This window comes from Thamnophis elegans, chromosome 16 (genome assembly GCF_009769535.1).
Source record: "Thamnophis elegans isolate rThaEle1 chromosome 16, rThaEle1.pri, whole genome shotgun sequence".
Lineage (NCBI taxonomy): Eukaryota > Metazoa > Chordata > Lepidosauria > Squamata > Colubridae > Thamnophis > Thamnophis elegans.
Window position 1 is genome coordinate 24,241,651 of NC_045556.1, and position 12,804 is coordinate 24,254,454.

The following is a 12,804-nucleotide window of genomic DNA, read 5'->3' on the forward strand; positions in this document are numbered from 1 at the left end:
AGAGGGCACCGGCGGGGTTTCTGAGGCTCCTGAGACGCTCCTGCCAGCATTTCACCCGCACGTCTGAACCCGCGACTAGCATCGCTCGCATCTCCGCCCCTCTGTAAGCGCTCCGGCTTCACTGTGAGCCCCTCGGCGGCGGCTCCGCATCGCCGGCGCCGCGTCCCTCCGCGCCCTTTGCCCGGCTGCGGGCACCGCTCCCCGAGGCTCCCAGGGGCCGCCTCCTGCCCGGGATCGGGACTGTCGCCGCGGCCGAGCTGCTGTTCCCCGTCCGCCACTTCCTCGGGGGGGGGGCGCGTTCTGGCCCTGCAGGGGCCGCGGGGGAGGGAGGGGTCACCGCGGTTGCAGCTGTGGCAGCTTCCCAGGTGCCGCTGGAGAGGCCGAGAGCCCCCCCCCCAAAAAAACGGAGCGGCACATTGGTTTGCGCGCGAGCTCGTCAGAGGCGGCGCTGGGCCCGGATTGGCCTCGGCGGCGGCGAACCCGCAACCCTGGCTCGGCGTAGCGCCCCCTCCCCCTCCCCGTAAGCCGCGCCGCTCGCCGCCTGCCCGGCGCACTCCCTGCCAACCGGGCTTTGTGCGAGGCGAGCCGAGGCAGGCGGCGGCGGCGGCAGCGGTGGCGGCGCCGGCAGCTCTCCTCGCCCGCCAGGGAGCCCCCTGCTCCGGCCATGTGAAGGGAGCCGGCGCGGAGCCCCCGTCCGCCGCCGCCCCGGCCAAGATGCTGAGCCGGCTGATGAGTGGCAGCAGCAGGAGCCTTGATCGCGACTACAGCTGCACCGTCCGCCTCCTCGACGACAACGAGTACTCGTGCACCATCCAGGTGGGCTTGCGGCGCGGCCGGATGCATGGGGAGCCGGCGCGGGGCCCGGAGTTCGGCTGTCCTGGCTTGCCGCTCCGCAAAACGCCGCGCCGGTGGCGGCCTGGCGAGCAGCGGCCTCTCGCAGGGAGGTGGGGGGGGGCGGCGGCGGCTCTTCTGCGGTAGCCGGAGGAGCGGCCATGCCCGGCGGCGGCGGGTGCCGAAACGCGGCGGGGAAGAAACTTCTGTCCGGGGAGGCGCGGCGGGGGGCGGGCCGAGCCGAGGGCGCCGCTGCGGGACGGGGCATCTCCGTCGGCCGAGCCATCCACGCGACCCCCGACTGGTGCGAAACACGTCGGAAGGTAGATTGGCCTGGCCGCCGAAGCTACGAGCGGGGTGCGGGGGAGGATGCCGTGGTCTCGGGGCTGAGCCTTTTCTGCGCCCGGCCTCAGACGACCCGGGACTCGGGCGCGGAACCGCCGCCGGCTGTGCCGCTCGGCTCTTGGGGCCGGTTCCTGAGGGGCGGCGGCAGAAGCGGCGTTGGGTTACGGTGCTGTCCGGTGGGCTGCGGTGCCAGGGCGGGCGCCTCCTGGGGTCGCCGCTGCTCCTCCGCCCCACTGCTCGCTGTGCCCGAAGCCCGAGCGGGGCCTCCTGGCCGGCCCGGAGAAGCGGCGGTTCCTGAGCGGCTCAGCAGTTCGCCTCTTAGCCGCGGGTCCTTGGCTGCAGCCCGGCTGGCTGGCGCGCGTTGGGGACGGCGGCTGGTGGGGCGTTTGGCTTGGTCGCAGGGCGATGAGGGGCGAGCGGTGGCCCGTCGGAGAGAATGGCGGGCGTTCCGTTTGAAGTGGGGTGGGGGCCGTTTTGAAGTAGGTTTCCCCCAAAGAAGGAAGCGGCTCTGGGAAAAAGCCTCCAGCCGTTTGCTGGGCTGAGGTGGTTCATCTTGGGCCCCATAAACGCTCCCAGGGCCCGACTGAGGCCCCAGTGGGGAGGCTCCGGAGTCCAGGCGAGTTGTGGCATCTCCTCCTTTCAGGGTTCCAGGGAGCTGCTGGAAGAGCTCCAGCCACCCCTGCCTCCTTCCCATTGCGGGTGGAGGATTTCCCCAGTATTGAACTGGTTTTGTGCTTTCAGCTTCCTGCCCCCACCAAAGCTGGTTCACCGCATGGGGTGATGGATGCTCCTAGCCATTGTGACTTAATGGGGCCACTGGGCTTCGTGAGATGCATGGAAACACTCATTGTTCCAGTTTGGCGGAAGGGGCCTGGCTCTGGCCCCTCTTGAACCAGGGTCAGGCTTCTCAGCAGCCTTGGTCCCACACTTAGTTTGCCCCAGCTGGTCCCCTCAGCCAAATGCTCCCAGACTCAGCACAGCGTAACCCTTGGCAGGTTCAGTCTTAGATTGCAAGCTGCACGGGGAGATCTCTGCCTGCTGCAATGTGTGGGAGCCACAGGCCTGCCGGGGAGCTCTGCGGCAGGATTCTTCAGCTCCTGGTCCTGCTGTTGTGCTGACCTGGAGGGACCCCCGATCTGTGCTCAAAGTGCGGCTCTCTCGGGGCTGGAATCGCAAGCAGGAGCTTGGAAGGCTGGCCTTAGGTTGGTGGCTTGGATTGTCTCCGGGAAAAGAGAAGGGAAAGCTGTCTGTGCAAAGGCTCTCACCTTTTCTGGAGTCTCGCCCTCCTCCAGGGGTCTGGGTGGTGGGAGGAGAGTTCTCTTGTTCCCAAACATTTCCCACCTGGGAGTAAAGGACATCTCCAAAATGTCACTTGCAGAGAGGAAGAAATAGAGGATTCTGGAGGTCATTTGGGGGGTGAGAAGATGAAACACGCAACTCTTTCTTGTCTCGAGGCTCCGATTTTGCTGGTTTTAAAGTAGGCTGCACATTGCCATTTAAAAAGAAAGAGGTGCACCTGTGCGTTTTCTAGAAGTATTTTTCATTCTCTTGATTATGTGAGGAACTGGCTTCTAATCAGAACACGTGACTATAAAATCCATGCATCTGTTCCGCATTTACCTGAAATAACTAAAGTAACTGAAAGAAGCCCTGCTGAGCCCAAAGAAACAGGGGGACTCTGGAGCCCCTTTTCCAACTGACGGCCCATCGAAGCTGATGCCTTTCAGTCCAGCTGGGAAATGCCTCCTGATTCTTTGGCTGCCAGAGACTCGCTCTGCCCTGCCTCTCCCAACAGAGAGACCTCCGATGACCCAGGTGGCATTTCAATTCAATGGTGCTGCATCCCCCGTGAAGCCCCGATTCCTTGTAGTGGGCAGAGCCCTGGCTTGGAGCAGGTCCTGAGTGGGGAAGGGCTCCGCTTAGCCTTCTCCAAGGGGAAAGGGATGCGACTCCAGTGGCACCTTTCCTTCTGCTCTGTGTAGGAGGCCACGTTTCTGTAGCCAGGCTGGGGGCCTTGGGTGGGATTGAACCGGCAGAGTTACCAAGAGGGAGTCTCTTGAGCAGGGGAGGCTCACATGGAGATCAGCAGAAGGCAGGGGCCCTGAGAGCTCCACCTAGCCATGAACCTGCTGGGTCCTTCCCCAGCTGCTGCCCACCTCTGCTCAGTCCCCAAAAAGGCTTTTGGCTCCTGGCATTGACCACAAAGCGCTTCCTGGGTTGCTCCATTCATTATTTGTGACCATGTGCCAGATGCTTTGCTCTGAGCAACCCTCTGGTGCAGCACTTCCGGGGCAAGGGAAGGGAAACATGAACTCAGGTGGACAGAAAGCAGCCTCGGGGCTCCTGGACTTCTCCCCACCTTGTTCCCCAGACGCTTCGTGTCTGCAGAGCTCCTGGCCTGCCAGGACTTTTTTCGGGGCAGGTCAGCCACAAAGCTAGAACAAAGTGAGATGGGCAGCTTCACCACCAGATGGAGTCGTAATTGGCTGACCAGCTGTGCTCAATGGGTAGTCCTCCATGGTATTACATCTGTGTGGAGGGAAGCATGCTATGAGCTTCTGTTTTGGGCCCAGTATGGGAGTCCTTGTCTTAAAATCGTTCATTTAGTGACTGCTCGAAGTTAAAAAGGCACTGGAAAAAAATGACATGACCGTTTTTCTGACTTACGACTGTTGTAGCATCCCCATGGTCACAAGATTCTCATTCGGGTGCTTGGCAAGTTCTTCATATTTATGACGGTTGTAGGACCCCGGGGTCACATGATCCTCTTTTGTGACCTCCTGACAAGCAGTCAATTGGGAAATCAGATTCACTTAACAACCAAATTGTTAATTGTTACCCAAATCTTTGCAGTCACAAGTATGATGACTGTAAACTGAACTCTAAGTGTTATTGGTACTAACTTAATAACTGCAGTGATTCACTTAACAACTGTAGTGGGAAGGTTGTAAAATGGGCAAAACTCACTTAACAAATGTCTCACTTAACAACGTAAATATTGAGCTCAATTGTAGTCATAAATGAGGGATTATCTGTACTCTTCAACATCTTCAGACATGATGTAGATGAGGGGATAGAAGAGGAATTCATCAAATTTGCAGATGGCACTGAGCTTTGGGGGGGGGGGGGATAGCCAACACTTTAGAACAGGGCTGTAAAACTCCCAGCCCACATGTCAGATGCGTCATGCATTGGCCACGCCCATGCCCAGTTTAGCGAATGGTGGGGGGGAAAGTCACATGATGCTGCTGTGATGAGGTGAGTTTGATACCCCTGCCTTAGAAGATAGACTCAAGGTTCAGAAGGATCTCTAGAGACCTGAACACTGGTCCTGTGAGCAAAGTGCAGTTCATTGGAGAGAAAGGTAAGGTCCGATGCATAGGCAAGAAAAACCAAATGCACAAGTTTAGAATAGCTCAACAGTTGTGGCTCAACAATAATAACTGTGAGAGAGATCTAGAGGTCCTAGTGGACAATCACTGAAGTATGAGCCAGCAGGGTGTTGCAGCTGCCAAAAAGGCCAATGCAATACTAGGCTGCATCAACAGAGGGATAATGCTAAGATCATGAGAAGTATTAGTACCTCTTCATACTGCACTGGTGAGACCAGACTGGGAATAAATACTATGTTGACTTCACCATTATACAAAGCAGATGTTGGGACATCTGAAAAAATGTATAGAGGAGCAACAAAGATGATAAAGTGTCTGGAGGCTCAATCGAATGATTAACAGCCCTGTGATTCTAAGACCAGATGGTCATCGGAGAGGTCTCTGGAGAGTAAGCCTGTCTGTAACTTGTGGCCATAATGGCTCAGTGGGGAGAAGCCACCGGGGTCTTTTGGGAATAGAGATTTTCTGGCATCTCTGAGTCTCAGTTGGAGCAGTTGAGAATTCTCCCTCTGGTTCCATAAATATTGATGAAGGATTCCTCTCAGTATAGCTTCATATCGCTCAAAAAAACGAAGTTGACAAAAATCCTCTTTTTCCTTCACCTCTGCCAATAAATGCTGTATCAACGAATCCCCCAATTTATTCCAAGCAGATCTTCTTTCTGAAACGGCTGCATTTACTTTGAATTTCTTCCCAGTTCTGCCTGCAAGAGAGGAGAAATCTCAGCCAGTTTCTGCCCTCTCTCTCTCCCTCTCTCTCTCTCCCTCCCTCCCTCCCTCCCTCCCTCCCTCCCTTACTCTCTCTCTCTCTCTGATGTAGCTTTGCCAGTTCAGGGAGAGCCAAGAGACAACAGACAATGGTGGCAGCGGATACCCCCCACCCCCAGCCCCATGGAGTCATTGGTTGCTGCTCTGACACAGGGGAGGAGAGGGGGAGCTGTCCACTGGCTGCCTGGGTCAACCTGAACTATCTGCGGCTGCTACACCCCCCTCCCCTCAGCCGCCCCCTTCCTCAGGGCAGCAACCCCCCATGCCTCTTTTCCGGGAGTCTTCAGGGGGCACCAGAGAGTGATTTGCATGCGCGGAAGCAGAGCATCCTTGCCCCGTTCAGTGTTCAGTGACTCACTTCCCCCTTCTGCAGAACCGGCAGAGTCTGGGTCATTCAAAACTGGCATTGGCTGACTCCATTGGAAGAGTCCAGAATGCATCTTCCTCTGCCTGGGGGTGGGGGAGGGGGGTAGACAGTAGCAAGCATGGAAACATCCCCCCATCCCCATCCGGGTGCTCAAGTGAACCAGCCCAGGCGCCAGTTCTTAAAACGCAGGCAGGAAAGATAAAACAAAGGCAACGTCTGGAAAAGCAGACTTCCAAGATTTTAGGAGCTCCTGCCTCATGGATGCTGGCAAACGGAGTGGTTTTCAGCCACCGAGAACTGAGCAAAGGTCACAACTCAAGGTCAGCCCTTTGGTTAACGTAATTTAGATCCCACTTTCAACCATTCTTCTCAAACTGCTCATAGTCATGTAGACAATTATAATATAAGCCCAAGGTTTAAATACTGTCAGATTGTATTTATTTAAAGGAAAAGAGACACAGATGTATGGCTTTTACCTTTAAGCAGTGAGTGACTGCAAAGCATTCAATCAAGGAGTCACCTTTGGCGAGATGGGCAGTATATGTTTAATAAATAAATAAATTCAGTTATGGATCTAAAGAGCAACAGGGAACTTTTGGTAGAAACAGCATGCAGGAAAACAAAGCTTTGACGGGCTGAGATCCTGGTTCTGGTGCAACTCTGGGCAGAATCCCCTAATTTACTGGACAGTTTCAGGAAACAAAACACTACAGACAATAAAGTAAACTGAACTCCCCCTCCCCCAACTGAATTAACAGTAATTGTATGCAATATTCCTCATGGAAGGTTCTCTATTTTTCCTTTCAAAGGTGACGACCTCCCTGATTTCCCATGGTCTCCCTCGTTCATTCTCAGAGCTCTGAGGCTGCTGGGCAAAAGGCCCCTTTTCTCTTTCCTGCCCACTTTGTCAATGTCTCTCCTATTGAAAAGACAAAGCATTTTTCTGCAGGGGGCTATGGGTACTCAGACTTTGAACACAACTCGACACCTGGGAGGGGTGGAGGGGGTTGAAATTCAGCTGCGTCCAGTGCATTTACTGATTCAACTGATTTGTACGATCACCCATATTATATAAAATAATTCTGGGTGTCCATCAACAAGTAGACAAAATTATATTAAGCGATGTCAGTGTTTCTATCCAACAGCTGTCTTTTAAAGTAATTTTATGAAATATTTTTACAAGAAGAAAAGATAACCATGAAAAAAACATATGACAAAGAAAAAAGCAATCAAAATAGAGCTGGAAGGGACTTGGAGGTCTTCTAGTACAACCCCCTACTTAAGCAATAGACCCTGTAACATTTCAGATAGGTGACTGGCTAGTCTCTTCTAGAAAGCCTCCAATGACGGAACACCCACAAGTCGTTCCACGGGTTGATTGTCTATGTCAGGAAATTTCTCCTTAGTTCTGGGTTTGCTTCTCTCATTGAGTTGTTTCCATCCATTGTTTCTTGTCTTCTGATGCTTTGGAGAATAATTTGACCCCCTCTTCTTTGTGGCAGCCCCTCGAATACCCTGGAATACTGCTATCATGTCCCCCCTAGAGCAAAAAGCAGGATGGATAGAAAATGGGAAAAGAAAAAAAACTATTTAAAGATGTACCTTCTGATCTTCTTTACAACAGTTGCAGACAAACTTACTGTCTCTCCATCAAGCAGCTATTTTAGGAGTGGCTGTTTTTATGGTACATTATCGTTGTCTGCAATTTTCTTCTAATCATCGTAATGTTTAAATTCTCATTTCTCCTGTGCAAGAGGTCCACCTATGATAGCCAGGACTAACCCCCCGTTGGAGAAGGTGAACCCTAGTAGATGAATATGGCTGCCCTGGTGTCTTGTGGGATTGGATCATATATGGATTGGGGTGTGTGTGAATGCAGACCTCTGAAATAAATCCCTACAGCCCCCCCCCCCTCCAGCTGCCAGAGTGTGTATCTAGTTGGCTGTTGTTGGGTCTGGTTCTTTGAATCAGCCAGGAGCCAGCCTGCGTTGCTTCCCTTCCCCACCCAAAGGCCAGTTCTGGACCAGGACTCAGACATATAGAAACTCTGCAGATGATTGTCATGCTCAGGGTGATATTATGGGTCCCTTACGTTCGGGGTTCGGAAAGGTCTGGAAAAGGTTTCGTCTTTCTGAGATGAGTCTTCCCGCATGGGGAAGAGTTTGCCTCTTTGTGGGGGCTTTCGTTGTACATTCCTGAGTGACCAGGATACGACGAGGCCCCTTTCCTTTTGATCTTCCAGGCCCTGCACCCCATCCTTTTTGCCTCAAAGAGCTGCTGGTGTGAATGCAGTCCTTGGCAGTGGCTGCTTTGAACTGGTCTTAGCACGAGAGGACCTAGAAACTCCCTTCTTGTCACTTAAATGATAAACAGCTTCAGGGAAAACCCACCCAGGGACCTCTGCAATGCTCCAAAGGGCTCCAGTGTGGCAGGCACAGCTGAAGTCCTGCCCCATTTTAGGTGTCCACTCTCACTATGCACAATAAGGAATGGGGTTGTGAGCCACAGTGGACAAATCCTTTTAAGAAAACTGAAGAATAGGAATAGGAATAAGGGCAGGACAGAAGATAGAATTAGAATATAGAGGAATGGATTGAAGTGGAAGAATAGGAATAGGAATGAAATGGAATAGAATAGGACCTTGGAGGTCTTCTAGTCCAACTCTAGGAGACCTTATTCCATCCCAGACAAATGGTTGTTCATTCTTTTCTTCTTGAGATCCTCCAGTGAGTGGAGGAGTCCAAGCGGAGGATGGGCAGCCATAGGTTAAGTTGCTCTTTGGATGCTGGCACAAGAGAAGGGGGGCTTTGTGGTCTAAATGGCCCCATTCAGCTCCTGCATGGTGTAATCTGTTTGCAGACGAAATACCAAGTCTTTAGGTCTAGGTGTCCTAGCAATAAGACTGAATCTCAGCCAGCTGCGTGAGGGGCCTCCAGACACGCCAGCCCCCTCCATCCCTCGCCCCCAGGCCTTTTGTCTGGGCTGAGCTGGGGCGGGTGCCTGCCTGCTTCATCCCTGCGCACTCTTTCTCCTTGGCCTCGGAGGAGCAGCGGAATCGCTGTCAGCAGGAGAAGCGCTGCGCCGACTGACACAGGCAGGAAGGCTCTCCTGGCTCCCTGCCCCCTCCCTTGCCATTCCATTGAATAGGATCTAAATCTCAAATTTGACATTGGCATGTAGTGTGAAAGTGCCAGGCTGTTCATGGGAGGGGTGCCCCTCTCCAGGCAAAAGAAGGGGTCTGAGTTGAGCGTGAGGGCGGGGGTCACAGAATATAGGGAGCAGCCTTGCTTCTTCTGGTAAGGGGGGGTCTTTTTACTGGCCAAGCCGGTTGGCTTTCCTTTAGTGGGTTGTCTCCCTCTCGGGACCTTGGCATCTGCTCTTGACTTCTCCACCGTTGTCTTCTCTTGCCTTTGGGCGGTCAGGTGTTACGGTTCAACTTGGAGAAGGAGAACCGTTTTTCAGAGGCACCAAGGCTGGTCCGAGGACTGGGACAGAGTCTGTTCCAGAAGGGCTTCTGATGCACTTGGAAGGCCTCTTGGTCTTCTGCTGCGTCAGGGCTTTTGGGGAGGGAGGAAGGAAGGAAGACGGGCATGAGCAGAATTATAGCTGGAGCACCAGCTTGGTCTGCTCTGAGTAGGGCTATTCTTGGGAGATGGAAGCTTCCATTGCCACAAAGTGTGGTAGTCAGCCTGTTTTTCTGTGGTTGGCATTTCCCCCCATCAAAAAGACCTGCACTGATTGACAGCTGTCCCTTTAGAAGCTTAAGACTCCTTGGGAGCAAGTGATGCCAGGGTGCACCTGTAGCTGCAGAGGGTTTCTTTTGAAGAGCCTTCCTCTCTTGAAGGACAAGGAACATGTTTTTTTTCTGCAGACATTTTGAAATTAAATCTGTTTACGTGTGGCTTTTTATTACAGTTAGGGCTATGAATTAGGACGTCATGCCTCCTCTCAATCTGTGCTTCCCCCCTCCCTCCCCACAAAGGCAGCCTAGAAGTATTAAGAAGGAAGCTCTGGATCACCTGGGCTACTTTGAAGGGAAGGAAGGTCAATTAATTATATATTCCCCAAAGGAAGGGGAGGACAGGTGAGGAGAAGGCCCTTGGCTGGAGAGCCCTCCGAGGTAATCATTTCTTGGGATTTTCTGACCTGCCTTTCACTTTTCAGTCTGACATTCCCATGACAAGATTCACGGCTTTTCCACTACAGATGGGGGTAATTCACTTTTCTCAGACGAAGACAGAGGGGACCTTTCTGACCCACAACTTGCCTAAGTGTTGAGCAGTGGTGTTTTGCAAATCCCGACACTACCAGTTTGGTCATGCTTGCGTGCTCGCTTGTATGTGCGCGTGATGTTTCTGCGCATGCGCAGAAGTGTCCGAGCAGGTGGGCAGAGCCTCCCACCGCTGCTACTACCAGTTCGCCTGATCCGGGCTGGACTGGGAACAACCCACCTCTGATGTTGAGGTGCCCTTTCTTCCATCTACTCCAATGAATAGTTGTTGTTCTACTCCAATCCAAAGTTTATGGGAGGGAAGTACACTTAGCAGCAATTTCTTTGGTCAGTTCTCCCAAGACGGAGCCCAAGGGTTGTCCTCAAACTAGGTCATGGCCCATCAGGTCATGGATGTACCTGAAACCTCTCGTAGACTCTTTCTTAGTGTGTCAACATGTCAAGCAGAAGGAAGGGTTGTGTAGAAGCCCTCAGGAGAGAATGGGGCAGTGGGGGTGGAGCATATCACTTGTAGTATTTGGATTAGAAGTGTCTTGAATCTCAGGGGTTTCTGCCGGAGGCCATTAGATACATCACTACCCACGAATTTGTTTTGGCCTTGTCCCCGAGGAAATCTGGATCCACGTGGCAACATGAACTGGCCTAATTAAGAGAAGCTGTGTCCCATCTGCTTCCATCATAAGCAATTCTGCTTGGAATAAGAAATGAATTGGTAACAGGAAGGCATGGAGCAGCCATTTTAGAAAAGCTGAAAACTTGCAGGGAGGGCTTGAAATGGCTGCCTCTGCTCCCAGACAAAATCCTTGCAAAGGGGGAAGCAGGTGAACGGTTGAGCTGAAGAGACAAATTTGGGCACTTGCGTTTTCCTGGACTGTGCTTGAAAAGGCTGTTTGCAAGGCCCTCTTTTCTGAACTAAAGGAGGTGCGGAATTGGGCTCTTTCCTCTGCCGCCACCTGCATATCCATCCAGCTCATCCACTCAGGCCGGCTCAGGACATGAATCCGTTTTGCTTCCTGATACAGGTATTTGTTCAAATGAGGAGAAGGTCTACCTTGACGGAGGTGGGATCCAGGCTCCAAGTGAAGCACCGCAGGCACCTTATTGGCTATGGCTGGGCTCACATCCCCTCCTTCCTCATCTCCCACTTGGACTCGTTTTATTCCAAGTTTGGTGGCCACTGCAAAGACCTTCATTTTCGTGGATTTATATCACCCTCTTAGGAATTCTGGGGGTTGAGGTTCACAGATCATAAAAGGGCCAGAACGAACAGAACAACAGAGTTGGAAGGGAACTTGTAGGTCATCTAGTCCACCCCTCCTCCTAAATAGGAGACCTATCATTTATGAGAGGTGGCAGTCCAGTCTCTTCTTGAAAACTTCCAGTGAAGAAGCTCCCACAACTTCTGAAGGCGAGCTATTCGGGAGACTGCTTCATCCATCCTGCCCTGACAGCCGTTGTATGGCTAAAATATATAAAGGACGGTTGCAGGAATTGGGTATGTCTAGTATAATGAAAAGAAGGACTAGGAGTGACAGAATAGATGTCTTCCAATATTTCAGAGGCTGCCACAGATAAAGGGGTCAGATCTAGTCTCCAAAGCACCGGAGGGCAGGACAAGAAGCAACAGATAGAAACTAACCAAGGAGAGAACTAAGAAGAAATTTCCTGGCAGTTAATCAGTGGAACGACTTGCCTCCAGAAGTTGTGGGTGCTCCAAAACTGGAGGTTTTTAAGAAGAGATTTGACAACCATTTCTCTGAAATAGTTTAGGGTTTCCTGCCTGAGCCGGGGGTGGGGTGGTTGGGCTAGAATACCTCCAAGGTCTTTTCCAACTCTGTTATTCTGTTTTGTAGCGATTTGTAGTACGCTACTCGTATCAAAAAAAAGGGAGCTTATTGTGATAATCAATAAAAAACATGCTTTAGAAGATAAAAAGCGTAACATCAATATAAAACTGTTTTATGTAGACCTAAAACAGCAGCAGCCTCTGCATTGACTTACCTGGAGAAGAGGCAGCTTCACCCTTTTGCCAAGATGTTGGAGCCGCTGGTGGAAAAGCCTTGTTTGGTGCTCCATCCCTTCCGCGGAAGTGGTCACAAGCTCCCAGGTGAATGCTGGTAGAGGAAAGTGGCCTGTGGATCACTAAGTCCTGGAATTGGACTGGATCCAGAGGAGCAGCTTCTCTCTCTGGCAGGGATTTAATACAAATCTGATGGCTGTCATCTAATTCCTTATAGTCTCCAGACTCTAGGTTAGCATCTGTCCAAGCGACAGAAAGAGCAGTAAATCTGTGTCCCAAAATAGACCAGCCAAGAAATTGATGACATGGAGGATGGGCCTGGGATGAGGCTGGTGAGATGTGATAGAAGGGCTAATGGCCCTGATGGAGCAGAGAGCAAAACCATTACTAGATGAGGTATGGCGGAAATCTTTCCTTAGGTCAGGAAAGGGGGCAATGGGAAACAGAGGCTCGGAGTAATCTCCTTTGATTACACAAGACATTAATTCTCCGGAGCAGTCTTTCTAAACCGGGCCACTTTAAGATGGGTGAACTTCAACTCACAGAATCATGCTGGCTGGGGGATTCTGGGGATTGAAGTCCACCCATCTTAAAGTGGCCACAGTCAAGAAACACTGATCTGGAGAATTTCTTAGAGAAATCTTTAAGTTTCTGTTTCATTTTTTTACCAGTAGCATAGATATTTCCACAAACGGAGGCCCTTGTTTTCTTAAGTTTTCTAAACTTTCAGGGCTTGTTAAGGAAATTTTCCCAATGGGCCTTGTGAACTTGCTCCCGCTTCACTCCCCCCTCCCCTCCTCTCCCACTCCAACCAGTGAACCTGATTGTTTTTGGGTGGAGATGGGATGGTC

General features: G+C 52.0%; 1 protein-coding gene across 2 annotated transcripts in view; it reads left to right on the forward strand.

Moving 5' to 3' along the window:
- Window positions 1–541: 541 nt before the first annotated feature.
- FRMD5 (FERM domain containing 5) overlaps window positions 542–12,804 on the forward strand; it is a 99,806-nt gene continuing 87,543 nt past the window's right edge. For both annotated transcript variants that reach the window (XM_032232394.1, XM_032232395.1), the window contains exon 1: window positions 542–816. In XM_032232394.1, coding sequence (XP_032088285.1) covers window positions 715–816 — 102 coding nt within the window. In that variant the 5' untranslated portion in view covers window positions 542–714. The remainder of the gene's footprint in view (window positions 817–12,804) is intronic.